Genomic DNA, 27,028 nt, shown 5'->3' on the forward strand with positions numbered 1-27,028 from the left:
TAAGAGCTCCCTCAGGAGAGAGCAGGGCTCTAGTGACAGACAATGCATCTGCTGTCTATGCTGGCTCATCATAAGAATGTTGGCCATGGAAGGAGAACTATTTTTGGCCATACCAGGTCATGAATATCATCTCGCTTAGGAAGGGAGTACCCACCAGCACTGAAGGAAACATTAATTTTAAAGTAGAAGTTCAATTGAACATTTTATCTTTCACTATTTTTACATCATTCTCTGTTTCATAATGCATCTAAGTCATGTCTCCCCAAAGAGACTGCGGATTCCTTGAGGGGAAAGATAGATACTTTGATTTAATGATGGAACCTAAGATTGGTATACAGTTAACACTCAATATTATAACAATCCATATTTGTATAGCATAGTGCAGTGTACAAAGCATTTTTCTCACTACCCTATGGAGGAGATAGGGAAAAAAATATTAAGTGAATTAAAGAGGAATTTCCACATCCATAGGTCTACTTATGGTGTCTATGCAGGTAACTCATCAAAGCTAAATATTCAGCACCTCCCTCTCTTCTGAATTTCAGTCTTGCATCACCAATAGCCTCTTGGACTTCTGGAACTAGAAGTCTTGGAGATAGCTAAACTCAACATTCAAAAACAAAGCCCATAGTATTCTTTTCCTCTACCCTCAACCCCCTGATTTTTGAAAATTTCCTATTCCTGTCCCAGGTACCACTATCCTTCCTGTCTCCCAAGTTCCTAATCTCAGCACTATCATTAACTCTTTAATTTCCCTCACCCCAAACATCCAGTCGGTTGCCAGATCTTGATGTCTCTTCTTTCACGACTTTTCTCTTATCCAACTTTCTCTCTGCTCATTGAAAAATCCCCCCTATTTCAGGTCCCATCACCTCTCATTTCAGATTATTGCACAGGCCTCCTAACTGGTCTCCCTGACTTCTCTTTCCCCATTCCAGATCACACATCTGCCTATATTACACCTACTCAAAAACTCTAGTGGCTTCCTATGGTCTCTAGGATTAAATGATCCAATAAAAACTCCTCCGTGTGCCTTTCAAAGCCCTTCACAAGCTGGCCCCGACCTCTATTTCTGGCTGCATTATACATTACTGTTCCTCCTAAGCATCTTGGTCCAGTCAAACTGGCTTTATTCTAGATCCTTACACACCAAGCCCTTAATCTCCCATCTCCACGCCTTTGCCTGGAAGGTACTCCTTCCCCACTTCCTCCTCCAGAATGTCCCTTTTCCTTCTGGATGGTTAGCTTTTATCTTGTCTTTCTCCTGTACATCTGCAGACATGTATATAATGTCTCCTCGAACAGAAGCTGAGCTCCTCGGGAGGAGGGACTGTTTGATTTTGTATGGGTTTCACCAGCTCCCACAACAGTGACCAGCATGGGGCAGGTGCTGGATAAATGCTTGCGGAAGGGAACGAGCTGTTCACACGATTAACTTCACACTTGCCAGGCTCGTGGTCACCGAAGACAAAGGTCCCGGAACGTGGAGTCCACGGAGAAGCTCGGGTTCAAAGCCAGACTTTGCTCCTTCTAGTTGGGTGACCTCGGCAAAGCCCCAACTTCTGTTTCGTCGTCTTTAAAAAAAATGGGGGGGAGCGGTGGGCTAAGACTCTTCCTCTTCCTTCAAGCTCCAAAGGACAAGACCCCACGACAGAGGAGATGGATGTCGATGGAGGGAAGCGTCCTACCTGGGCAGGTGGGCCCGCGGCTGCTGAGGAGCCACGCTCCGCCCCGGGCAGGACGGGGTTAATGGAGTAAGCCCTGAACTTGGTCAGTTACAGCTTCCAGCTGGGAGGCCTTCAGGCCATAGTGTGCGCAGGCGCGAGCAGAAGGCGCAGCACTGAGCCCGCCCCACACGCGGCAGGATGTGGTTAAGCGAGAGCGCCTTCTAGTGGTCTATCGAAGCTTCTTCAGCTTTCCGGTCAGTGTGCGCAGGCGCGAGCAGAAGGAGCAGGGTTGAGCCCGCCCCATACAGGGCAGGATGTGGTTAAGCGAGAGCGCCTTCTAGTGGTCTATCGAAGCTTCTTCAGCTTTCCGGTCAGAATGTGCGCAGGCGCTGGCAGAGCGAGCTGTCTCGGGCTCGCAGGAGCTCAGCCTTACAGAACTGAGCCGGACACGACAGGGTTAAGCCGAGAAACGTGTCTGCCGTCCAGGTCAGAAGGCTCGAAGTAGACGGGTCTAGGCGTGCGCAGGCGCTCTGAGAGCGAGGGGGGCGGGGTACGGGAGGATCGCGCAGGCGCGCTACGCAGGGAGACGTGTCCCCCGGACTGGGTGGCCGGAAGTAGCCCGTACGGACTTGGATCTGGCCGGGTCTTGCAGGCGTCTGCCCGGTCCGTCAGTGCTGTCTGTCAGTTCAGCCGGCCCCCAGGATGCTGAAGAAGTTCGACAAGAAGGACGAAGAGTCCGGTGAGGGCCGGGGGGGCGGCTCCGGGACCCCGGGCCTGATGCAAGGCGGAGGGGGACCCCCTCTCCCCATGCCAGCTAACGGGCCGGGCGGGGCGGCCGGGCGGGGCCGCGGGGCCGGCGGGTGGGGGGCGTCCTCACTGCCCGAGGTCAGGGGCCCAAGCTGTTTGGGGAGCACGTCCCTCCTTGTTTAAAGGGAAGGCCTGCCGGGTGCCAGGCCCGAGTGAAAAAGCTGGGCAGACCCTGTCCGCAAAGGGCTTATCTTCTGCTGTGCAGCGTGTCACATACTTACAGGACGTGGGGGGCCGTTGACAGTGGGGGGACAACATGTCAGATAATTACAGGACATGGGGGAACGCTAACAACGCTGGGGGGGAGCAGCATGTCATAATTACAGGACGTGGGGGGCCATTGACAGTGGGGGGACATTAACAACACTGGGGGGGAGCAGCATGTCGTAATTACAGGACGTGGGGGGCCATTGACAGTGGGGGGACATTAACAACACTGGGGGGGAGCAGCATGTCGTAATTACAGGACGTGGGGGCCATTGAAATGGGGGGACATTAACAACACTGGGGGAGCAACATACAGATGTTGGGACTTGGGGGGGACATTAGCAACACTGTACATTCTTAAGGATTTATATTATCTTAGAACCAGCAGCATGTGTACATACAAGTAAATGCAAAATTCATACAAAGTAAATAAATAATCCAGGAGGTGAGGTAAGGGGATACAGTAGCACCTGCAGGGATAGGTAGATAGTGTTATTTGAACCAAGTGTTCAAGAAAGCTGGTTATTCTAAGAGTCAGAAGTGAGGAGGGAACACTTTGCAGATACAGGACAGCTTTTGCCATGACATCAAGATGGACGATGGATTATGTGTGTGCATATTAGTTTGGCTGGAATGAAAGGTGCATGAGGCATGTGATATGTAATAAGTCAGGAAAGGTAAGTTTGGAGTAAGTGTGAAGAGCTTGCAATACCAGCTGAATTTTGTTTTATCCTAAAGGTTATAGGGATTGGAGCTTTTTAAGCAGTGGATTGATCTGGTCAGGCTTTGCTTTAGTAGTGTCACTTTGGTAGCTGTGTGAGGGATGGATTGGGGAAGGGAAGGATTTGAGAGAGGAAGACCATCTAATAATCCAGGCAGAAGGTAATGAGTTCCTGAAGTAATGGTAGATGTGTGAGTGGAGAGGAGATGAATGCAAGAAATGTGGTGGAGGTAAAATTGACATTTGACCATGTTGGATGTGGCAGAGGTGAAAGAGACCTAGTTGAAGTCGCCTCAAAATTTTGAACCTGGGCAAGTAGAATAGTGGCATCCTTGATAAAAGGATAATGTGGGAGGGAGAGTACTTAAGGTACTTCAGCCAGCGTGAGGTACAGAGACTTTTACAGGATAATAGGATTGAGAGGTGGCAGAAATCTTAGAGACTATCTAGCCTAAGCCCCTTGTTTGATAAGTGGGGAAACTTGAAGCCCAGAAAAGATGAGTTTACCCCCAGGCAGCACAGTAGGTACCAGAGTCAGGACTTGAACCTAAATTAATCTCTTCCATTTATTTGTTCATTTATCCATTCATTACATCATTCTGTCTTTCATATTAGTAATTTAACAAAATGTCTACTATGTGCAAAGAGATATCAGTCAGTCACTAGCATTTTTTATGCGCCACCTGTGTGCTAGGCACGAAGATAAATGGAATAGATGCCTTCACAGAACTTATAATCTAATAGTAACCAAAAAGTATTCAGATATAATGCATGTTAAATGATTATAACTGTGTAAGGGGAATGTCAAAGTACTTTGAGATCAGATGAGACCAATCACTTTCAGCTGTCTAGCTTGAGGCAAGAAGGAGATGAAGGGGGAATTCAGGAAAGGCTTCCTGGAGGAGGTGGACTTTAAACTGGGCTTTGCAGAATAGGTAGGATGTCAGATGATGGAAGTAGGTGGAAGAAGACTTCCAAATTTAGAAAGTAATATAAATAAAAGTTCAAGAGTAGAAAAATTCAGGTCAGTTTAGGAAACAATGAACCAGTCTAATTTCACTGGAATGTGGAGTACTTGAGGGAAGGTAGAGTGAAATAAAACTGGAAAAGCAGGGAGGTCCCAGATGGTGGGAGCCTTAAATGCCAACCTGAGAAATTCAGAGACAGTGATATTGTCTAAGAAGTTAAAGTATTCATAAGATTACAGGTTTAGAGCTAAAAAAGACCGAAGGGTCATCTAGTCCAGCCCCTTTTTATTGATGAGGGAATTGGAGACCAGAAACATGCTTTTACTTGCTTGATAATTACTCAGATTGTAAGTACGTAGTAAGAATCAGAACTTGAACTCAGGTCTTCTCCACATCCAGTCCTCTCTCTATTGCATTATGCCATCTTTGTTCCTGTCCTATACTACACAGGGTGCTTACTACTCCTTGGAAGTTAGTTATCAGGAAAGATATAAACCCAGAAGACCAGAAGCCCACCAGGACCTGGGAAAGTTCTGTCTAGTATAAACTTTGGCACCATCCTAGTTAGAGAGAGACAGAGGAAGGGCAGAAGGATATCATAAACTATTCAGCTGTGGATTTGAGAAGCTTTTGATGACATACCAAGAACTCGAGGCAGAAATTGGAGCTGAAGCCTGGAATCCAGAATATACTCCTTAGCAGTAATGTTGGCTTATGTACATGAATGTAGAGAGGGAACAGAAAACCTCAGGAGGGGTCTCCTATGCTTACCCATGGATAGGGTTGCATAATTCACAGATGATCTTAAAAGATCTTCCTGGTTCCCTTACTGCTCAGGTCTCTCATGGAGCCCATCTGTGTACAGCTGAACCTCAGAGTCCTGCTCAAGCCTTTGCAAATGTTTCCCTAGCTGTTGCGTTAGGATTCAAAGACTCATCCCACTCAGGATGTGGATAAAGGTGACACCTAGGAGGATAAGAGTCACTTTTCCCCACTACATTAAGCTAATACTGTGTTAGTTATGAAGCCCTTGGCTTACAGGTTTTCTTGTCTTCTGTCTCTTGTTTTTTCTGAACTGTTTCTATTTCAACAGGCTCAATTCTATACTCTCTCTTGCAATGTTTCCACCAATCTCTGCCCATGTGGTAAAATTTGACTAGATCATTTCATCTTCTTTTGGTGCACTGAAGTTGTTTTCTTTGCATGTTCACTGGCATTGAGTAAAACTGAAGTTTTTTGCGTAGGATCATCTCTTCTTCCAGAGCTAACATTCTCAGGAGACCATTATTAAGTTTTTCTTACTTAACCAGAGGGGGATGATATAGTAAACCTTGAGGAACCCTGTGCATGTTTCTTTTCTTTCTTTTTTAATATTTTATTTTTTCCCAATAATATACATTTTTTATTTAATATTTGTTTTTAAAATTTTGAATTCCAAATTCTTTCCTTCTCCCCTCATCCCATGCTGAGACGGTAAACAATTAGATTTAGATTATACATGTGTAATCATGCAAAACATGTTTCCATACTAATCATGTTGTGAAAGAAAACACAGATCAAAAAAAAAGAGAAAGAAAAATACTACGCTTCAGTCTGTATTCAGACTCCCATCACTTCTTTCTCTGGAGGTGGATAACATTTTTCAGCATGAGTCCTTTGGAGTTGTCTTGCTCAGAAGGGCTGAGTCATTCATAGTTGATCAGAGCACAGTGCTGCTGTTACTATGTACAGCGTTCTCTGGGTTCTGCTCACTTCACATTGTATCACTTTAAGTCTTCCCATTATTTGTCTGAAATCATCCTGTTAGTTATTTCTTATAGCACAATTTTATTCCATTACAATCATATGCCACAGTTTGTTCAGCCATTTCCCAGGTGATGGGCATCTCCTCAATTTCCAATTCTTAGCACCACAAAAAGAGCTGCTGTAAATATTTTTGTACATATAAGGCTGTCTTCCTTCCTTCCTTCCTTCCTTCCTTCCTTCCTTCCTTCCTTCCTTCCTTCCTTCCTTCCTTCTTTTCTTCCTTCCTTCTCTCTCTTTATCTCTCTCTTTCTCTCTCTCTCTCTTTCTCTCTTTTTCTCTGATACACACCTAGTATGGTATTGCTGGGTCAAAGGGTATGCAGTTTTATAGTCATATGGGCAAAATTCTCCAGAATGGTTGGATCAGTTTGCAACTCCACCAACAACGCATTACTGCCCTGGTTTTCCCGCATTCCCCCGTGCATGTTTCTTGAGAGGGCAAGGTTGGATTCATCCTTACTATTTCCCATATGGGCAGTAGTAGCTTTAAGTAGAAACTTAGGAGCAGTTTGCAGCTTTTCTTTGCTGTAAGAGATTGTCTGTATGAACAAAGGTGTTCTGTATGAACAGCAGCAGCCCTGGCCGGGGACTCAGAAGGCCTCTCTTTGGTCTCAGCTCTGCTACTTTCTCACTTGGGAACCCTAGGCAAGTCACTTAACTTCTCATTTTCTTCCTTTGTAAAATGTGAGTAGCAACACTACCTACCCATTGTACAGGCTTGTGCGAATCAAATAAGGTGATGTATATGAACCACTTTGTTATCCCTAAAGCACTGTATAATGTCAGCACTACTAATTACCCTTGCTAGTAATTGCGACCTGTAGAGTAAAATACATTTCCCTGAGATCATTTTCTTTGTGATTCCTAGTTTTCCAGAAATCTTCCAAAAACATCCTTCTTCCCAAAACCCTACCTTTCTAATCCAGTGACCTCATTAGCATGCTACTGCTAATGCAGTGGTCAAGAATGATGGAAAAGGAGGGAGGGAGAGGGCATGCTGTGGGAGTTTAGGAAGGAGACTGTCTTCTGGGGACACCTTTATGGAGCATGTCACATTTGAAACTTGGTCTTGAAGTACAAGTAGGAAGGAATTCAACAGCCAGTCAAGAGCTTATGGTGTGCCAGGAGTGGTACTGAGAGCTGGGGAGACAAATACGAACAAGCAATATAGTCCTTTTGATCAGGAGCTTCCCTGTGGGGGTGGAGGGATAGAGGGGAAGACCATTCATCAAGGAGAGCTGGAAAGAAGGAAAGCATGAAGATTGGTGGGAGTGCAGGTATGCTGTGGAGACTGGCCAGAAAGTATCGTGGGGATCTTGGTTCTAGGCCAGATAACCATGGTAGGGTCTGAGCTTAAAGTTCCTATCGTATGAAGGTGACAATGATAGCCATAGAGTAGTGGTAGGTAAGAGTGAAAAGGTAAATTGGGGCCAAATTATGAAGAACCTTGAGTGCCAGGGTCAGCTGTGGTGAAATTGTCTTCACTTACAATATCTTCTCCATACCTGGGAGCTTGGTGAGATTCAATGACAGGATCTAGTATTTACTTTTCTGTGTTCATTTGTCCACTTTCAGGGGGAGGCTCCAATCCATTTCAGCACCTTGAGAAAAGTGCAGTATTGCAGGAGGTAAGTTCCATTCTTTTCTTTATTCTTCGTTCCTCCAGTTTTTAGAAGTAAATCTAGCTCAGATGGAAATAAAATATCCAAAGTATTCATGAAAAACTAGCTAGAGAAAAACCCTCTTAATTTGGGAAGTTAATCCCTGAATAACTTGGGAAGCATCTCATGCTCCAAGAGAGTCCTAATCATGTCAAGTTTTCTTCGTTAATGTTGATTTCTCTTTTTGCATGTAACTTTCAATGGGCTTTAGCTAAGAAGACAGTAGAGAGTCCAGAGCTGGATTTTTGCAGGGGTTATGCTCCTAAATTCCACATTTCTGTGGAATGATTTCTGTGGCTGGTTAAGTCAATGCTTTGCTAAACCTGTTGTGGTTGAGGGCCAAATTATTTGGATCATAGGGTAAGAATTCTCTGGAGTGTTGGATGCAAGTGTCTGGTTTGAAGCAAGTGTCTGAACAGATTTCTATTTTATGTTTAGTAAAAGCTTTTAAAATCTTATAGCTCTTGCTCAGAATATCAAACCCATATTTCATTTTCACTGGAGGTTTAGTACCCTCTGCTTCTGAGGAATGTACCTCTTTACATCTCCTAGGAATAGAATTTGTACAAACAACCACAGAAAATATAAGAATTGAGTAAGGAAGCTGCAGGGCATATGGTTGAGATTCCCCTTGGACCTTCCTGACCCTCTCTTCTGCTCTGGTGCTTTGAAGGAGAAGATGAAAGCTATCCAGACCCAACCCCAGGACAGTTAGCACTCGGGAACTAATGTGACCCTGGCGTCTTGTTTTGCCAAGAGTGATCACAAAGTTAGTTGTTGAATGCCTGCTGAGTACGACAGTGTAATAAAGTTGGCATTTGGTGCTTTTTCCACCCTGTAGCTAGCAGATTCCCATTTCCTCGCCTTTTATTGTGATTCAGAATCTCTGTATGGGTCTGAGCTAAGACTGATGACCAGTGCTGACATTTACATAGTGCTTCAGGGCCAACAGTGTTTCATACCTCACCTCGTTTGATGCTCACAAGCCTATAGGGTAGGCAGGTAGGGTTCACATTTTACGAAAGAAGAACCTGAGAAGTTAAGTGACTTGCCCAGGTCCCCCAGCGAGGAAGCAGCAGAGCTGAGACCAAAGCCAGGCCTTCTGAGTCCTGGTTCAGGGCTCCTTTCACATGCTGCTGCGGCTCATACAGATACCCACCCTCTTACAGCAAAGTGTCCTGTTATGCTCAGGCACTGCTGGCCTCGTCCCCTCAAGAAGCATGCCCAGGACAGGCTTCCCTTGTGCTTACTCACACCTCCCCTTTGCAGGCACATATTGGGACTTCTTTCAGCTGAGTTCTTCATTTTTGCTTCATTGATAAAATTGAAATTGTTTGCTGCAACTTTTATATCGTCCTTCATTCTCTCTTCCTTTTCTTAAGTCTCTGGGAAAGAGGTGGCCCTTTTCCACATGAAGGCCAGTCCTTCTTCTCACACCCTTGATTCCCAGGGCATGGCCATTGCCTGGTTCTTCTTTCATCTTAAGTGTCCTTATTTATTGCCTCTTCCCTATTGCCTACAGCCATGTTTGGATTTTTTCATTTATTCTCCATGCCCTTAAGTTTTAGCACTACATCCCTTCTCACCTTCATAGCCAAATTCCTGGAAAAAATTCTCTCCTCTCCCTCACCTCCCACCCCCACCAAGTTTCTGACTCCACTAAGACCCTGGTGTCTCTATAAGGGAACTGTCCTGGAGGCTTTTCCCTCTCTGGGAGATATCTGTGCCCCAGGGGCAGAAGGTGGATCATAATCTGGCAAGGGAGACTGGAAAGGAGCAGGTCCTAGGACAACCAGGAGAGAGCGGTGTCTTAGGAGCCAAGAACAGAGAGTGCCTCGGAAGAATGGATGTCGGAGCATGTCAGAAGCTGCTGAGTGGAGAAGGATGAGGGCTGAGAAAAGACCATTGAATTTAGCTGTAGTTAATTGCCTGACATCTCTCCTGAATGTCCTGTCAGCATGTCCAAAATGTGATTCATTGTCTTTTCCTTTAGAGCTGTCCCTCCTCCAAATGTCCTTAGTTCTGCTGCAGGTCCCCCCACCCCCCATCTCTCCAGTTCCTCACATCCACAAGTGTGGAGTCATCCTTGACTTGTCATTCTTTTTGCCCCCATGATCTCTCCCAGTGGAAGGATCCTTTCCTCCCCTTATATTCCTCGTGCATTTCAGGCCTGCATCTTGGCTATTACTGACTAAATTTGCTTAGCTGGTTTCTTCCCACTTTATAATCTGACATTCTCCTGGTTATGAAAACTACAGTGTGGTGACTACAGCTATGTATGGGATAGATCTGAGAGTTGCAGGAGGTTTAGTTACAAATCTTATAAAAGACTGCATGGCAAGTGGGAAATACTTAGGCCAACCCTTTCTGATCTGTTCTAGTTGGGACCTTTATTAATTACCAAGTTTTTCCACCCACAAGGCCATGTTTATAGTAGCCTAATGATGTTTAATCAGTACATTAACTAGCCAGATTGGAGGGCTTAAAGCCTGAAGAGAAGGTTTGCAGGGCTGGCCCTCCCCTTATTCATCATCTAATTGTCTTGGTTGCTTCTTCTTTTTAGGCCCGGGTATTTAACGAAACTCCTATCAACCCTCGAAAATGTGCCCACATCCTCACCAAGATCCTCTATCTCATAAACCAGGTAATGGAGTGAGGTGGAGGATGGAGAATGGTTATGAGAAAGGCAAACATGACTCTCAGTGCTGCTAGAGTCTTTGTCACTTGTCTCTTTCGTGGACTCTGTGTGTTGGAGGGAATTGTTCTGGTCTAGTGCTCCTATCGCTCCTGGTTCTGACCAGTTTTCTTGGGTGGAGATTTCTGCAGAGTTTCTTAATCAGGGCAGTGATTTGCTAGGAAGACTGGCCTGACCCTGCTCTCCATCATAGAGTTCAGGAAACTTAATTTTATTGTCCCTTGATTCTTTCAGGGGGAACACCTGGGGACAACTGAAGCAACAGAAGCATTCTTTGCCATGACCAAGCTTTTTCAGTCCAATGATGTAAGTGCTTCCTGCAGCATTTTTCTTCAGATCTCATGGAATTCTCCTGGGTTGTGGCCTAAGCAGATAGAATGGGAGAAAGGAGAGAACCAGAGGGATTTCAGCAAGCTCTCTGTGGGTGACACTGAGTCCCTACCTGGCCAGTTCTCCTTGGAATTCATGGTGTTACCTTAATAATGGGATGACCTGTTAGTCGGTTCCACAATGTCCTCTTTCCCTCAGAGCCTTTGAGAATTTCCCCATTCCATTGTCTGTGCTGTGCTTCTCAAGACAGAAGTTTATTGGGCTGTCCAGAGCTCTCCTGTTAGTAGCAAGGTCTGTTCTCTGTGCAATGCAGCCTGAGCTTGGATAAGTTTTCTTCTCTCCCAGCTGACCCTTCATATGTGTGTTCCCAGAAATGGTCCTGGGCAGTTGTAATGGGAATTACAGGAAAATGAAGTCACAGAAAAGGGATGTTATCTGGCATCTACAAAAGCACAGGTTTCTTCCCGAAGGCTGTAACTCACTAGAGGATTGGCATCTTTGAGGAAAATGATGGTGTGGGGATTCAGAGATAGCATGGGAAGCTGCCTTCCTCCACATGGCAAAAATTAATTATTCTGTGTGCAGAATCTCTTTTTATGTTGGGATAGAGGTAATGAGACTTCTTCTAATTTTGCTTATAGCCCACTCTCCGAAGGATGTGTTATTTGACAATCAAGGAGATGTCCATCATTGCTGAGGATGTCATCATAGTCACCAGCAGGTTAGTTTTGGGGATTAGAAAGAAGTTGTTCATCCAGAGGACAGAGTTGTGCCCCCGCTGCTCTTCAACCCCTCTCTCCTCCACACATTGCTACTGATGCCACAGGAGCAGCTTCCGGGGCTGCTCCCTTGACCTGTGTTCTAGTCCCACTTTGGGCTTGGCTCTTAGACAACAATCCTGGTCTCATTTTTTTTCTGTTGCCTCAGGGTTGGTATGACTTATACATGGAGGGGTATCTTTGTACTGTGGCGCCATGAAAGATTGCTTCTCACTTTTACAGTTTGACCAAAGATATGACTGGAAAGGATGACAACTACCGAGGCCCAGCTGTGCGTGCCCTCTGCCACATCACTGATGTGAGTCCTATTTTTCTATGACCAAACTTATCTTTCACCCCTTTGTTTCCACTTCCCTGATTCTCAACCTCAGTTTCTTTGGTGTGTCTCTGACCTCCTTGTCTCTCTCCTTCTCTTCTTTCCCTGGTGTTAACAAAGCACTCTTGGCCTGTCTTTCCTCACAGAGCACTATGCTGCAGGCCATTGAACGCTACATGAAGCAGGCCATTGTGGACAAGGTGCCCAGTGTCTCCAGCTCTGCCCTGGTCTCCTCCTTGGTATGAATGTCTTAACAGGGGAGTTTGAGGAAGTAGTGAATGGCTTAGGATGAGAGATATTTAAAGAAAAATCAAAGTTATCAACTTTCTGATTTATTCCAAATCTGTGTAAAAGCCACAAAATGTGATTTTTTTCCTCATCTTTTCCACCTAAGAAGGTCTGGTTTCAACAAGAAGGGGAAAGGTTGAGTGAGTTAGATTTCTTCCTATTGAGGGGTAATGACGTTGGGGCAGCTAAAGGTTTGTACAAACCACCTGTTACATAACTACAAACTTATGGTGTCAGGAAAAATAGATATATGTATGTTGATATATGTTGGGGGATCTGATATCTATCCAAGTAGGGATACATAGTAAGGGTAGGGGTGGGGTGGGAGGATTGATGAGTGCCTGACCCACTAGTGTGAGGTCTAGGTGTGGGATAACAGGCAAACCAGAAAGGCATCAGAGCTCCTAATAGCCACAATGGACACTCTTCCTTCATTGCTTGACTTTCATATTGCCAACCTCCTTTTTTTCACAGCATCTGCTGAAAAGCAGCTTTGATGTGGTAAAGCGATGGGTGAATGAAGCCCAAGAAGCAGCGTCCAGTGATAACATCATGGTCCAGGTGAGGGCCTTAGAGTGGTTCCAGTTCTAGGAAAGGGAGGGATTCTTTCAATATTCAGACACATACAGTTTTATTAACTTGCTTAGCACAGGGCCTGGCACATGGAAGAAGCTTAATAAATACTGATGGATTGACTGATTAAGTGATCACATGTCATTTGAGCCCTGGCCTGAGAGTTATTATTCCTGCTTAGCCACAGATTTGTGTTGTGATCACTACCTTCCTTCTTTGCATCTCTTCCTTATCAGTAAATGAGCTGAATACCATTTTGGTTCATGGAGGTATTATAATTACAAGTGAAATCTTATCTAGTAAAAGCTGAAAGCTCTTGTAAGAAGAGTCATATAAATAGGGCTTTTGACCTGCTCCATCTTGGGCAACAACTTCAGTTTTTTCATCTATAAAATAGAGGGCTAGGCCTAAACAGCCTCCAAAGTCCCTCCTAGGTCTAGCTCTATGAACCTCTGGTCTGATCTAAGCTGTGTTTCTGTCTCTGGTCCAGTACCACGCTCTGGGTCTCCTCTACCACGTACGTAAGAACGACCGCCTGGCCGTCAACAAGATGATTAGTAAGTTCACCCGGCATGGCCTCAAGTCACCCTTTGCTTATTGCATGATGATCCGTGTTGCCAGCAAGCAGCTGGAGGAAGAGGATGGCAGGTAAGGAGGTTTATTTCTCCCTGATTATATATTTCCTTCATCCATTTTGTATTTCATTGGCCAAGTCTGTGCCATTTTCTTTTACAGCCGAGACAGCCCTTTGTTTGACTTCATTGAGAGCTGCTTGCGCAATAAGCATGAAATGGTCGTGTATGAAGCTGCTTCTGCCATTGTCAATTTGCCTGGCTGCAGTGCCAAGGAACTGGCACCGGCTGTGTCAGGTAATCATGGCTCAGGGCAGGAAGTTCATTGGGCATGAAGGTCCCCAGGGCTAATGGAAGCATGATAAGGGAAGAGGCTCCTTTGGAGGAGTCCACGTGTTCCCCTCTTGACCTTCCCTTGATCATCCAGGAGGAGTACTTGGGATACTGTGTAAGCGAACATTTATTAAATATGCACTATATGTCTGCCACTGCGGAGGATAGAAGTAAAAGCCCTAGTCAGCCTCAGATCATAGGCTTATCCTTCTAGAGCTAGAAGGAGTCTCAGAGGCTGTCTTGAGAAGACTCACACTATTGATTAGAGTAAGACAGATAGAATGAAATGCAGAATCATGTGGCACAGAAAATAAATGCTGTAGGAATTCAGAAAAGGAAAATCACTGTGTCTTGAGGTAGCAAAATAGCCCTTCACTGAGGAAGTCAGGTCCTGAAGGAGGGTAGGGTTCAGGTCAGCAAAGTGGGAGAGGAGGAGGAGGACGTTCAAGGCTGAGAGGGAAAGCCCAAGTGTAGGGAGAGAACAAATGAAGATGAAAGTCTGTGTGGGATGATCCTCTTTCTCCAGTGAAATCTGTCGTAGCATAACTTATGTAGCTGATGTGACAAGGCTAGAAATAAGGGAGAGCTTTCCTTTGCCTCCTTAGAATAGGATTAAATTAAAAGAGTAGCATTTACTAATGGCCTTTTGGCACAGGGCTTAAGTGACTGGGAAACCTTTTCCTTTTAATAAGTTCAGTAAGGAAATGGAACCAGCTTGGGAGTGGGCATGCTGTAAGGTTTGGGGGGTGGGGGTGGATAATGAGAATTTGAGCATGAAACAGACAACTCTCTGAGTGCATAGCTCTTCTAAACACCTTACTATGTATACCCCCTTAACACATGATTTCTTTCCTCTTGGTCTTGCTGTCATTTGGCAAAGAGACCAAAGTAATATGTCTCTTTATACAGTACTCCAGCTCTTCTGCAGCTCCCCAAAGGCCGCACTGCGATACGCTGCTGTTCGAACCCTCAACAAGGTAGGATCCTTTGATACAAAAGAGAAAGGTCCCTGCATGGGGGAGTGAGGGATTCAAGCCTAGGACAGCTAGAGGACTCCCGTGAGCTTTGCATTTTTTTGAAGAAGGAATCAACTCTTTTCTTAAGTGGACCTCACTCTGAACCTAAAATTCAGTTGTGACAAAGGTTAACTTCCCAGGAAGAAAATCTTGGAGTGTTTACCTTGATGCCTTTGGGTTTGAGAATCATAAAGTGAGACAGGTACAAAAGGTCCAGCTTCTCGTTCTCTTTTCACACAGGTTGCCATGAAACATCCATCAGCTGTGACCGCCTGCAACCTGGACTTGGAGAACCTAGTAACAGACTCAAACCGCAGTATTGCCACCCTGGCCATCACTACCCTCCTCAAGACAGGCAGCGAGAGCAGCATTGACCGCCTCATGAAGCAGATCTCCTCCTTCATGTCAGAGATCTCTGATGAATTCAAGGTACTTAGACATGCAGAATGGGCTCCTCCTAAAAGAATGTGACTTTTGAATGGTTTGATGGGGTCTGGGCTACATCGTGAGTGTAAAATTCTACTTAAAATGAAAGTGTATAGTCTTTTGTTTATGGGGAAATTTGTTTTCAGTTTCAGTCAGCTTACAAACATTTAGAAAACTACCTATTCCTAAGTTAATGATTATCTAAGCATCTCCAGCCTCCTGGGAGAAACGGATGTGCACCTAGTTTTCTCTCTCTCAGAATTTCGATATTAGGATTGGCCCCACACATGAGAGTCAGTCTGTGTAACCTTTCTATGGCCGTAGCATTCTGAGACATTTATTACATTGCTGGCCAGCCCATCCTTCTTGTATAATGTCACTAAGGAGAGGAGAATCCATGGGAGTCTCACATTGTAGTTTCAAGTAGAGGCAGAGTTGTGTGGGAGGAGATTGACTGTTTAGATTTGGAGCTAGTAATTCTAGCCTGCCTTCCTTCTTGAATGACCTTGGTTCCGGAATGCTGCCTGCTCACACTTCTCCCTCTGATTTAGGTTGTGGTTGTCCAGGCCATCAGTGCCCTGTGTCAGAAGTATCCTCGAAAACATGCAGTCCTTATGAACTTCCTGTTCACCATGCTTCGGGAAGAGGTGATACTGAGAAGCTGGGGTAGGGGGAGGTCACCCGGTTAAGTGTCCATACTCACTTTGAGCCAAATTACTTTTCCTCTTATCTTAGTTCCTTACTGATTCCTCCCTCAGGTTAAAGAGAAAAATCCCTACTTATTCTCTGCTCCTCAAAAAAAAAAAATCCATAGCGATGTTATAATAAGATGGTGTCAGTGTCACTTTCAGCTCTTACAGACAGATGGAATGGAAACACTAAGTGTTGTTAGTAACGCTAATGGGATAATCAGTTACTACCCTGGTTTCAGAGAAATAGCAAAATGCCCAGGAGCTCCACTGCTGAGGAAGTAGGAAGGCATTCTTTTGTGATTTGGTTCTCTGCCCCCGAGTCTCTAGGACAGGAGGTCTTGTAAAGAGCTTTCATGGGTATATGTATGATGGTTTCTTGAAATATTTACAGCTATATTTTTGTTTCAGCCACAAATTAGTAATTTGTTTATTCTTAATTGGTATCTCCTTAGAAGTTCTCTTTAATTCTAGTTAGTGGCAAGTAGGAGCAGGTCGGTCAGATATGATTCACCCATCTTTGTCCCTCCAAAATGATCCATGAACTGAGAAAATTTAGAAAAATTAGTAAAGTGGGACCCAGGGTCTATATCTCAGCTTTCTTGCCTTGAGTGTTAGTGCTAGTTGAGGAGAAAGTGGTCTCCATGCCCAGCTCTCTACCTCATTGCAGGGTGGCTTTGAGTATAAACGGGCCATTGTGGACTGCATCATTAGTATCATTGAAGAGAACTCAGAGAGCAAAGAAACAGGGCTATCCCACCTGTGTGAGTTCATCGAGGACTGTGAATTCACTGTGCTGGCTACTCGAATCCTGCATCTCCTGGGCCAAGAAGGACCAAAGACCAACAATCCCTCCAAGTACATTCGATTCATCTACAACCGTGTGGTCTTAGAGCATGAGGAGGTCCGGGCAGGTGGGTCTCAGGAATTATGGAGTGAAAAGTTCATCCAGCATGAATCGGGCTAGTGTGCCATAGGCTCAAAAAGAGGAACATATAGTAACTGCCTAACAATAGTGGCGTCAAGCGCTTGAAGGGGAAAGTGAGCAGTATTAGAATTATAGCAGTAAGGACTGAACTTTTTGCTGCAGTCTTTTTGACTATTTGGCTTTGGGATTTGTGTCTTCTTGAGCATGGGAACAGAAGACAGGTCTAATTGTAAGTGTAAATGACTAATTAGTGTTTTGTGCTGTGACTGTAGGTGCTGTTAGTGCTTTGGCCAAATTTGGAGCCCAGAATGAGGAAATGTTACCCAGCATTTTGGTGTTGCTAAAGAGGTGAGCCCCCTGACTGGGATAGGTCAGAGGTCTTTCTGCACTCTATCTAACTAGGGCCCAGAATCAGGTTCTGTGTATTGTTTGATAACTCCCACTCTATCCCAGAGGAAACAGCTTCTGTTCCATGTAAGACTGCACTGACACGTTGGGGATTAGTTCCATGTGTGACTGTGGACTAACTGATTGGGAGCATAGCTTCCTGACAGGTGGAATCATGGACAAAGTAGAGTGTCCATCTCAAGTCCACATTAGTGTCATTAGTGATCAATCTCTTGGGCCTTCGTTTTGGTATTTCCTAAGTGATGGGTAGTGAGCCATGATCCTTGCTTTCTTTAGAATTAATAAAAATCAGCAATTAGAGGATCCTTACCATGTATGAAAATGGATCTCACTTGGATTTGAATGTCCTCCTTGCTTCAAAGTATTCTGTGTTTTGTCTCTAGATGTGTGATGGATGACGATAATGAGGTGAGGGATCGAGCAACCTTCTATCTCAATGTTCTGGAACAGAAGCAAAAGGCACTCAATGCTGGCTACATTCTAAATGGTAACTGATTGAAAAACCTTAGGAAGCCAAGCCTCTGGAAACTTGGACCCTCTCAACATCCCCTGGGCTATGAGCTCGCTTTGCATGGACAGGCTTCTGCTAGGGTTTCCACCTTTTATTCTGTGACAGAGCGCCCTCTACTGGCATATCTCTTGGAACAATAGAATGCAAGATTAGGAAACTGAGTCTCTTTGGAGATAAGCTTGCGCAGCATCATGGCGCCAGTGTTAATCTGGCTGAGATGTGGGTGTGTTCTTCACACCAGAAAGAGGTGGGGGCAGCATAAGTTGCCCAAAGGCCTTCTCTGGGAAATTCCTAGTGGATGTTCTGCCTGGCTTCCTTTGGAATAATAGCCAGTGTACAGCCCTGACCTGAACTGACTGTTCTCTCCCTCACCTCTAGGTTTGACAGTGTCCATCCCTGGCCTGGAGAGGGCACTGCAACAATACACTCTAGAACCCTCAGAAAAACCTTTTGACCTGAAGTCAGTTCCCTTGGCCACAACTACCATCGCAGAACAGAGACCAGGTAATATCTTCCCTTCATCTCTGAGCAGGTAGGAGTTCTGAGGAGGGCCTCAGGGTGGTCTGTGTCTACTGAGGAAACACAGACTGGGAGCTAGCTGGAGTGATCTTGTCTTTCACTCTTGCCACAGATGTCCTCATTCATTGTAGATCAAAGAGACTGTTCTTAGAGACCAGAGGCTTTTGATGCCCTTACTCAGAAACTTTGTGCTAGGAAGAAATACTCTTGTCTGCCATTGTTTTAGGGTGGACTATTGATAGAATTGGTACGTGTACTCCTAGATACTTCAAGGTATTCCCTCTATTAAAGCCATGAACAGCCAGGGTGTCTGGAAAACTCCTGGATCCTAGCAGTTAGGGAACTTTGACTGGTAATAGTAGTATAACTGTGGTCAGTCATTTTCCTCATCTGAAGAAGTATGAGTTGTACCAGATGATCTGTCTTAGGCTCTTTGGGGTCCCAAGAGTCTGGTAGCTGAGTCATAGTAACTAGACTATTGCTGCTTTATTAGTTATGTGTTTATTTTTTCCCTGTAGAGAGCACTCCCATTACAGCAGTCAAACAGCCTGAGAAGGTAGCAGCCACACGACAAGAGATATTCCAAGGTGAGTAATGGGGAGGGGAGTAGCACAAGGTTCTTAGAGCCAGGGCCAAATCTTCTGGGGTCTTGAAGGTCAGTTTTCCCTCAAAGTGTTGTGTCTTTGCTTCTAATAGAAAATCAGATATCCCTAGTGACCAGTCAATGCAGTGATAGCCATTAGCTCTCAAGGTAAGCAAGTGGCTAGCCTTTGTATGATATCCACATTATATTCCTTCCCCAGTTGTTTGCTATTTTCTTATCCTACCTCTTCTCTGTCAGTATATTGTCCTAAAAATGAAACAAAATCTCTAAACTAGTTTGTATTGCCAAAGGTCGTCTCCATCAATTCACTTCCTAATTTTTTCTTTTTAAAAATTTTTTGTTACATTTTAAGCTCTGAACTGTTTTCCCTCCTTCCCTCTAATTTTCTGTTTTTAAAATAAAATTTTATTGATGACTTTTGTTTTTGTGCATCACTAAAATGTACTTCAGTATCTCCCCTTCTTCCAGAGAGCCATCTCACTTAACAACCAATGTTTTTTAATTAATTTATTTGTTCTCAGTTTTCAACAATCACTTCCAAAAGTTTTAAATTTTCTCCTCTTCCCTCCCCAAGGCGGCATGCAATCTTATATGGGTTCTACCCATACATTCTTTTTTTTTTAATTTTTAAAAAAATTATTTTATTTGTTTTCAGTTTTCTACAATCACTTCCATATATCTTAGATTTTTCCCCTTCCCTTCCCCTCATTCCCCTCTCCCTCACAGCCTCCTCCCCAAGACAATGTGCAGTCTTATATAGATTCTACACATACATTTTTCTTAAACACATTTTCACATTGGTCATGTTGCATAGAAGAATTAAAACGAATGGGAAAAAACAAAACAAAACATGACACAAGAGAAAATAGTCTGCTTCATTCTGCGTACTGATTCCACAGTTCTTTCTCTGGATGTGTATGGCATTTTGCCTCAAGAGTCCTTTGGGAATGTTTTAGGTCCTTGCATTGTTGTGAAGGGCTAATTCCATCAGAAACAGTCCTTGAACACTGTGGTTGTTACTGTGTATAATGTTCTCCTGGTTCTGCTCATTTCACTCAGCATCAGTTCATATAAGTCTTTCCAGGTTTTTCTGAAGTCCTCCTGTTTGTCATTTCTTATAGCAAAGTAATATTCCAATAAATTCATATAATACCACAACTTATTCAGCCATTCCTCAGTTGATGGACATTCCCTTGATTTCTAGTTTTTGGCCACCACAAAAAGAGCTGCTATAAATACTTTTGTACATGTGAGACCTTTTCCCATTTTTATCATCTCTTTGGGATACAGCCCTAGAAGTGATATTGCTGGGTCAAAGGGTATGCACATTTTTGTAGCCCTTTGGGCATAGTTCCAAATTGTTCTCCAGAATGGTTGGATCAGCTCACATTTCCACCAACAGTGAATAGTGTTCCAGCTCTTCCGCATCTTCTCCAGCGTTTATCATCTTCCTGGTTTGTCATGTTAGCCAATCTGATAGGTGTGATGTGGTACCTCAGAGTTGTTTTGATTTGCATCTCTCCAATCAATAGTGATTTAGAGCAGTTTTTCATATGACTATAGCTTTAATTTCTTCCTCTGAAAACTGCCTGTTCATATCTTTTGACCATTTATCAATTGAGGAATGACTTGTATTCTTGTACATTTGACTTAGTTCTCTATATGAGGCCTTTATCACAGACACTAGTTGTAAAAATTCTTTCCCTGTTTCCTACTTTACAAATAATATTTTTAAAGACAGTGAAAAAGAAGAGAAAAAATTAGCAAAACTGATCAATACATTGAAAAAAATAAGAAAATATGTGCAAAAAATAGAGACTTCCCACCTCTGCAAAAATCATCCCTCACTTCTGGACAGTACTGTAGTCTACCTAAGAGATTAAGTTTATAGTTGGGAACCTGTGGCCTCGAGGCTGAACTAGAATATCAGTCCTATTTTTAGATACTCAGTGAAGTAAATTCCAAAATCTACACAAATCCATTTGAACATTTAATAAGAAAGTCTTCTTATGATACCTATACACACATATATATAAAAGAAAGTTCTTTCTGATATCTAAACTAAGTTTGTTTACATATAATCTTGCAACATTTTTTGTTCTGTCCTAAACCTCTACATCTGTTTACCTGAACTTCTGCCTAATACTACATCATTGTTAAATGCAGGCCTCTAGCAAGGGGTGCTGCCATTTGACTTCAGTACTGGGTGGTCCAATGCAGCTGTTCATGATGTAAAAAAACAAAAATAGAAACATTTCTTGTTTACATAGGGCTGTTAGCATTTAACAACCAAGTTAGTGGTACCTACAGAAATCGTTCAGAGGATAGAGGTTGGAATGGTTGGAGCGGGCTTTGTGAAGGAAGTAGAGTCTAGTTCGGCATTGAAGGACAGGTAGAATTTGAATAAGGAGAAAAGAAGAAGAAGAAAGTGTTCTTGAGAGACCAAAAGCATGACAGCAAGCTTGTAAGTGTACTAGACCAACAGTGTCTAGTCATGTATTTCTGTGTGTATACACACACGTACATGCTTACACCTGTATAGATGTGCATGTGTTTTTATACGTATATTTGTGTGACTGCATATATATACGCATCCATTCTTCTGTATGAGAATTAGCCATCTAAGAAGGCTCCACTGCAGCAGGATAATCCTTTTTACTCCTTCCTGGTTGATTGACCCTACTGTTCCACCCTTGTTGTTTACTAAGGCCATCCAGATCTCTTCTTCCTTCCTTTCAGTTGAGAACCGCATGTCATACTTTATTGAGAAAATAAAGACGGTCACCATGAGCGCCTTCTCATTCCCTTCTGTTTCTCTCAAAACCCCTGAGGTCCCCCACTCTTCTTATTTATCCCAGACTGTGATGATGAGGAAGACCTTCTCTTTGATAAAACCAGCCCCTTCCATCTTCTCCAGCAAATTGCTCCTCAGATTGTCCATTTCTCCTTCTCCTTCCCTACATCCAAATCTTCCAGATGCTTAAAGCTTCACTGGATATTCGTGTCCCTTCAGCATATTATCCTGTATCTCTCCTTCTTTTTCAGGCAAACTGCTAAAAAAAAAAAAAGTTGTCTAATTAGTTCCACTTCCTCTTCTCTCATTCGCTTCTTAACTGTTTGCAATTTGACTTCTGATCTCACTACACAGATGAAATTTCCCTCTGAAGCTGCCATTGATCTCTTAACTGCCAAATCCAATGGTCTTTTTTTTTCTTTTTTTTTTTTTACAGTTTTCATCCTTCCTGACCTCTCTTTACCAGTTTCATTATATCTTGCTATCTATTCCATCTTCTAAGCTCCAGCCAAACTAGCCTTTTTACTTTCCTGGAGTATGGTATTTCCATCTCCTAGTCTGACTTGTACTAGCTTCATGCCTATAATCTGCCCTAGTCTTGTCTACCACTTGTAGAAATTCCTATTTCCAAGACCCAGCTCAGCCACCACTTCCTACAGGGAGCCTCTCCTGACCACTCCCAGGTTCCAGGGCCCTCCTTAAACAACCTTGCATTTATTTTATATTTATTCGTTGTGTATTTGCATATGTATGTTTTGTCTCCTTTAATATAATGTGAACTTCTTGGAAACAAGGATTATTTCTTTTCTGTTTTTGTATCTGTAGAACCTCACAGAGTGACTGGCACATAGTAGGTATTTTGAGTAGTGATACACCTACTATATTGATAAAAACAGGTTTACATAATGAGAATGGGATGGAAACCTTTAGAGATTTATTTGGAGATCTAAGCAGTAGCAGCTAACATGTTATAGGGAGTCAAGTCAATGTTGCTTTTTGCTTTCAGAACAACTGGCAGCCGTACCAGAGTTCCGTGGGCTGGGCCCACTCTTCAAATCCTCCCCAGAGTCTGTGGCTCTCACCGAATCCGAGACAGAATATGTTGTTCGCTGTACCAAGCACACATTTCTCAACCACATGGTGTTCCAGGTTGGTAGGGGAGGTTAGCTCTTGAGTCTTGCTCAAGAAAAGGCTCTGGTCCCAGTGGGGCCTTTAGGGTTTGGGCCTGAGTGGGGATATAGAAATTAAACTCTCCTTTCTCACCTTTCCTGATGAATATCCGAGATGGCCCAGGGTTACCAAAGGTACCACAGTAGTCCTGGTCAGTCAGCAGCAGTGAGAAGAGGGTTGTCCCTCATGAGGTGGTGCTTCTTTTCCACATAGGGAAAAGGATCTCAGGTTCCCGAGAATGAGCATGAGGAAATGGAGTCTGGGGCAGAGTTTTCCTGGAATCTGAGAACAGAGCACTAGACTTGTGGTGATGGGGTGGTGAGACCTGGACCCCCAATGAAGAGAATGTCAAGGCAAAGTCACCTGGAATGAATTCACACACTCAAGCCATCTTTCAGTCAAGAGACAGTTTATTATAATGCCAATAGAAGTGGGCAAAGTTCCTTTTTGAGGAACTTGTATGCTAATCAGGATGAATCTAGAACTTATATAGAAAAGGGGCATGGGAAAGGAATGCTGGGGATACTGATTAGGTAATCTAAGGGTCCAGGTGTCTTTGGGAGCTATGGATGAGAAAGTATAGAGAGTATACCAGACGTTGAGGGAGAAAAGACAAGTCTTTTGTTTTGCTGTCAGAGGCATGGACCTTGGGCAAGTACCAGAGCCAGGAACCATGGGCCAGGCACCCCCTTTCAGTTCTGATAAAAGAATTACAGTCAGGCCTGCAACAAGGGAACATTTTCTCACAAGGCAGGGCAGGGCTAGGTTACTTTCAGAGACAGTCTTAGTGCTTTTTGGGTCTAGGTCCCACCACCCCATCAGTGGGATGAGCAGTGTAGGCTGCTTCTGTGAGATCTGGCTAGGTGCCTAGAGTACTCTAATGCTTCTCTCTCCTTGTCAGTTTGATTGCACAAATACCCTCAATGACCAGATCTTAGAGAATGTCACAGTGCAGATGGAGCCCACAGAATCCTATGACATCCTCTGCTATGTGCCTGCCAAAAGCCTGGCCTACAACCAGCCAGGGACCTGCTATACCCTTGTGGCATTGCCTGAAGGAGACCCCACAGCTGGTAAGTTCACTCCAAACACTGCCCACATTCTCAGACTGAAGCTTGAACAACACTGTTTACCACTAGTGTTCGTTATGATCAGGAAATTTGTTTTTAGGATTTTAAGGATAGCATGTGTGGGCATGCACAGATAGCTCCCTCCCAAGCATGACTTTCTCTTCCCAGTTGTGAAGTCAGTAATTTCTTGGAAATTATGTGGCCATCATCATCACTTGAATGAAGTCTCATCTCATTTTCATTATGTTCTGTAATCTATTCTGCCTCTGTGAATATCCTACTAGGTACTGGGAGAACCTCATCCTCCCCATTAGTGCATAGTTTGGTCCTTAGTCTACACCTTAGAATTGATCTTGGTCCTGATGTGTTTTCTGATAATATGGGAGTACCCTAAAATTTAAAGAATCAGTTTGCTTCATGACCTTGGCAGTAGCACCTTTCATCATGTCTGGAGTTATACTGACCATCAGTTTCTCCCAACAGTGGCTTGTACTTTCAGCTGCATGATGAAATTCACAGTCAAGGACTGTGATCCCACCACTGGAGAGACTGATGATGAAGGCTATGAAGATGAGTATGTGGTAAGTGTCAGGTATCAGGGGATTTCAGTCTATGGTCAAGCACCCTATTCTTGAGTATCTAGACCAGTTCTTAGTCTGGGATTCAGGGGTGTCCTTGTTTTCACTAATCCCTATCGATAAGAGGTCTGTAGGCTACCCTAGACTGCCAAAGGTGTATATGACATAAAAAAGGTAAGAACTCCTAGTGAGACTGTGTTCACAGCTATAGGTCTTTTGATTGGAATTCTAAGATTTGTGGAAGTCATTGTATTATAAGTTAATGAAGATCTGAGTATTTTGGTTTTGAAGACATCTTTCTTGCATCATTCAGTGATTCAATTCTGTTTGCTAATCATGACACTCATTAGGGATAAACTCATGATTTTGAGGAGGGAAAACTATAAGTATATAATTAAAACTATAATTCTGATTTCACCTGAAGCATTTGTTACACCATTAGTATTTGTTCAGAGTATGGCTACCAGGATCTAAGTCAGAAATTGTTTTAAAGAACATTAAGGATTGAGACTCTGCTCTCCACCCCATTCTGTGCTTGGATGAGTTGCCAGACAGTTTCCTCTGACGGAATGAATAGCTTTTGCCAACACTTCTGGTTTGATAATGGGACATAGAGGTTCTCTCCTTTGGAGCCTTGGGTTTTCAAGTTTTTAAGATTGTGATTTCCCCTTCTCATAGCTAGAAGACCTTGAGGTAACACTGGCAGATCACATACTCAGGGTTTTGAAGCCAAACTTTGGGGCAGCCTGGGATGAGGTGGGAGAAGAATTTGAGAAGGAAGAAACCTTCACTTTATCTACCATCAAAACACTTGAAGGTAAGTTCCAGACCCAGGAGCAGCTGCTTCCTGGATTTTCATGTTGACCTCATACCACAACTGGAGTATGAAGTGTCCTCCTCCCGTTTGTGAACAAGGCCTCCTGCAGAGCACATCCTGGGCACATTGTATGTTTCCTCTGTTTTGGGTGGGGTGAGCAGAGAGGCAGCAGTTGGCAGTTATGTGTGAGCTCACACATCTGGGCTTTTCTTACAGAGGCCGTTGGTAACATAGTAAAGTTCCTGGGGATGCAGCCCTGTGAGAGATCAGACAAAGTACCTGAGAACAAGAATGCTCACACTTTGCTCCTTGCTGGTAAGTGGCTGTCACCAGGACAGGAGGGAACCTAAAGCCAAGAATCTGCTCAGGACCCTGTTTACTTGTTGACAGAGCTTACTCTTTGTGGTCTTTCACAGAGGCTTCCTGCTCCTCATTTGAGAACACAGTATTGCATTTACAGATTTATCTACAAACAGATTCTGCTTCAGGGCCCTGCTTACCAGCTGATCTCTACTTGCAGTGTCAACCCCAGTCCCCTGGGATGCTCAGACAGCTGCTCTGCAGCTCTGGGGTTTGGGGACTGTCCCCACCAACTGAAGCTTCTCTATGTTATTTAAACGTCATTGTTGATTGCTATTCTTGGCACAGTACTCAAATAAGTCTCTTGTGCTCTTTCAGAGCCCTTCTGTTGGCCTCATCAGCACCAATTTGCTATGACAGTAGGGTTTTATATATGTTGTTCTGTCACATTTTGTGCCCTAATGACATGGAAAAGCAACGTTGTCTTTCTAAAATGCCTCTCTCCCTGGGCCTCTCTTTCCCTAGCCTGATAACACACACTCTCCCTTCTGTTTGCAGGAGTGTTCCGGGGCGGTCATGACATCCTTGTGCGCTCAAGACTGGTTTTGACAGATACGGTGACCATGCAAGTTACAGCCAGAAGCTCCGAGGAGCTTCCTGTGGACATCATCTTAGCATCTGTAGGCTAAGGAATTGCCCCTCTTGGACTCAGCACCCTCTGACACTACGACTTCAATGGGCAGATTGACCTAGGAGATTCACTCCTTCATATGGATACAGTGGAGATCTCCCCTTGGCATTCACTTCTTTATTAAAATTATACACTTCTGATTTTTTTTAATTAGGTGATTTTGTTTTTAAGGCCTAAATGGTAGTTGTTTCAGCTTGTGCTGAAGCTTGCTGTTCTACCTGCCTTCAGATGAATAAAATTACCACACACACACGATTTCTGAATTCTGTCTTTGAAGGAGTCCTTCCTGATCACATAAATCAGGTAACGAATATCTGCCCTGCTTATATTACTGCACTTCCTTGAAGGGAGCTTCCAGTCTATTTCCTGATCAATTAAAAGTTTTCACTAAAGAAAAAAAATCCTAAGGAGACTCTAAAAACCATCTCTTCTGTAGGCTCTAAAATGATCACTTGATAGCTTCATAGGATTCTCATTAGACAATGAGAACATTGACCAAGTAACAGTCATGATACAGCAATTAGGTACTGATGATTTACAAAAACCCCTAACTTTGTCTTAGGTCCCTCAATCTCGAAAGTTAGAAGGGACCTCAGGATCACATGATCCCATGCATCCCTGGACAAGAATCCCTTTTATGATACCCCAGACCAGTGGTTATCCAGCCTGTTAGATCCTATCCAGTTGGAGCAGGACCCACTCCCTCCCAAGGTGGCTCATCCCCTTTTTCGATTGCTCCAGGGAATGACGTTTTTCCTTATTCCAAAACTAAATTTACCTTTCTG

The 27,028-nt window shown here is 43.8% G+C and overlaps 1 protein-coding gene across 1 annotated transcript; it reads left to right on the forward strand.

The window, feature by feature from the left end:
* The first annotated feature begins 1,924 nt into the window (after positions 1–1,924).
* Positions 1,925–26,498, forward strand: COPG1 (COPI coat complex subunit gamma 1). Its single transcript, XM_072598293.1, has 24 exons — positions 1,925–2,406; positions 7,751–7,803; positions 10,400–10,480; positions 10,766–10,837; positions 11,503–11,582; positions 11,863–11,938; positions 12,103–12,195; positions 12,719–12,805; positions 13,308–13,465; positions 13,553–13,686; positions 14,632–14,699; positions 14,979–15,167; positions 15,716–15,811; positions 16,524–16,767; positions 17,054–17,129; positions 17,573–17,676; positions 18,079–18,204; positions 18,738–18,806; positions 22,624–22,766; positions 23,689–23,860; positions 24,341–24,438; positions 25,114–25,252; positions 25,469–25,567; positions 26,111–26,498. Exons 1-24 carry the CDS (start codon positions 2,370–2,372, stop codon positions 26,239–26,241), a joined length of 2,625 nt encoding a protein of 874 aa, XP_072454394.1. The 5' UTR covers positions 1,925–2,369; the 3' UTR covers positions 26,242–26,498.
* Positions 26,499–27,028: the final 530 nt, after the last annotated feature.

The sequence above is a fragment of the Notamacropus eugenii genome, chromosome 3 (assembly GCF_028372415.1).
Source record: "Notamacropus eugenii isolate mMacEug1 chromosome 3, mMacEug1.pri_v2, whole genome shotgun sequence".
Classification (NCBI taxonomy): Eukaryota; Metazoa; Chordata; class Mammalia; order Diprotodontia; family Macropodidae; genus Notamacropus; species Notamacropus eugenii.

What these genes read in the sequence shown, in the direction of transcription:
- COPG1 (XM_072598293.1), top strand. Translation starts at nt 2,370, where the DNA reads ATGCTGAAGAAGTTCGACAAGAAGGACGAAGAGTCCG. An exon ending in CTGTTCGAACCCTCAACAAG is followed by an intron (nt 14,700 to 14,978) that starts GTAGGATCCTTT and finishes CTTTTCACACAG; the next exon opens with GTTGCCATGAAACATCCATC. An exon ending in TGCTGGCTACATTCTAAATG is followed by an intron (nt 17,677 to 18,078) that starts GTAACTGATTGA and finishes CCTCACCTCTAG; the next exon opens with GTTTGACAGTGTCCATCCCT.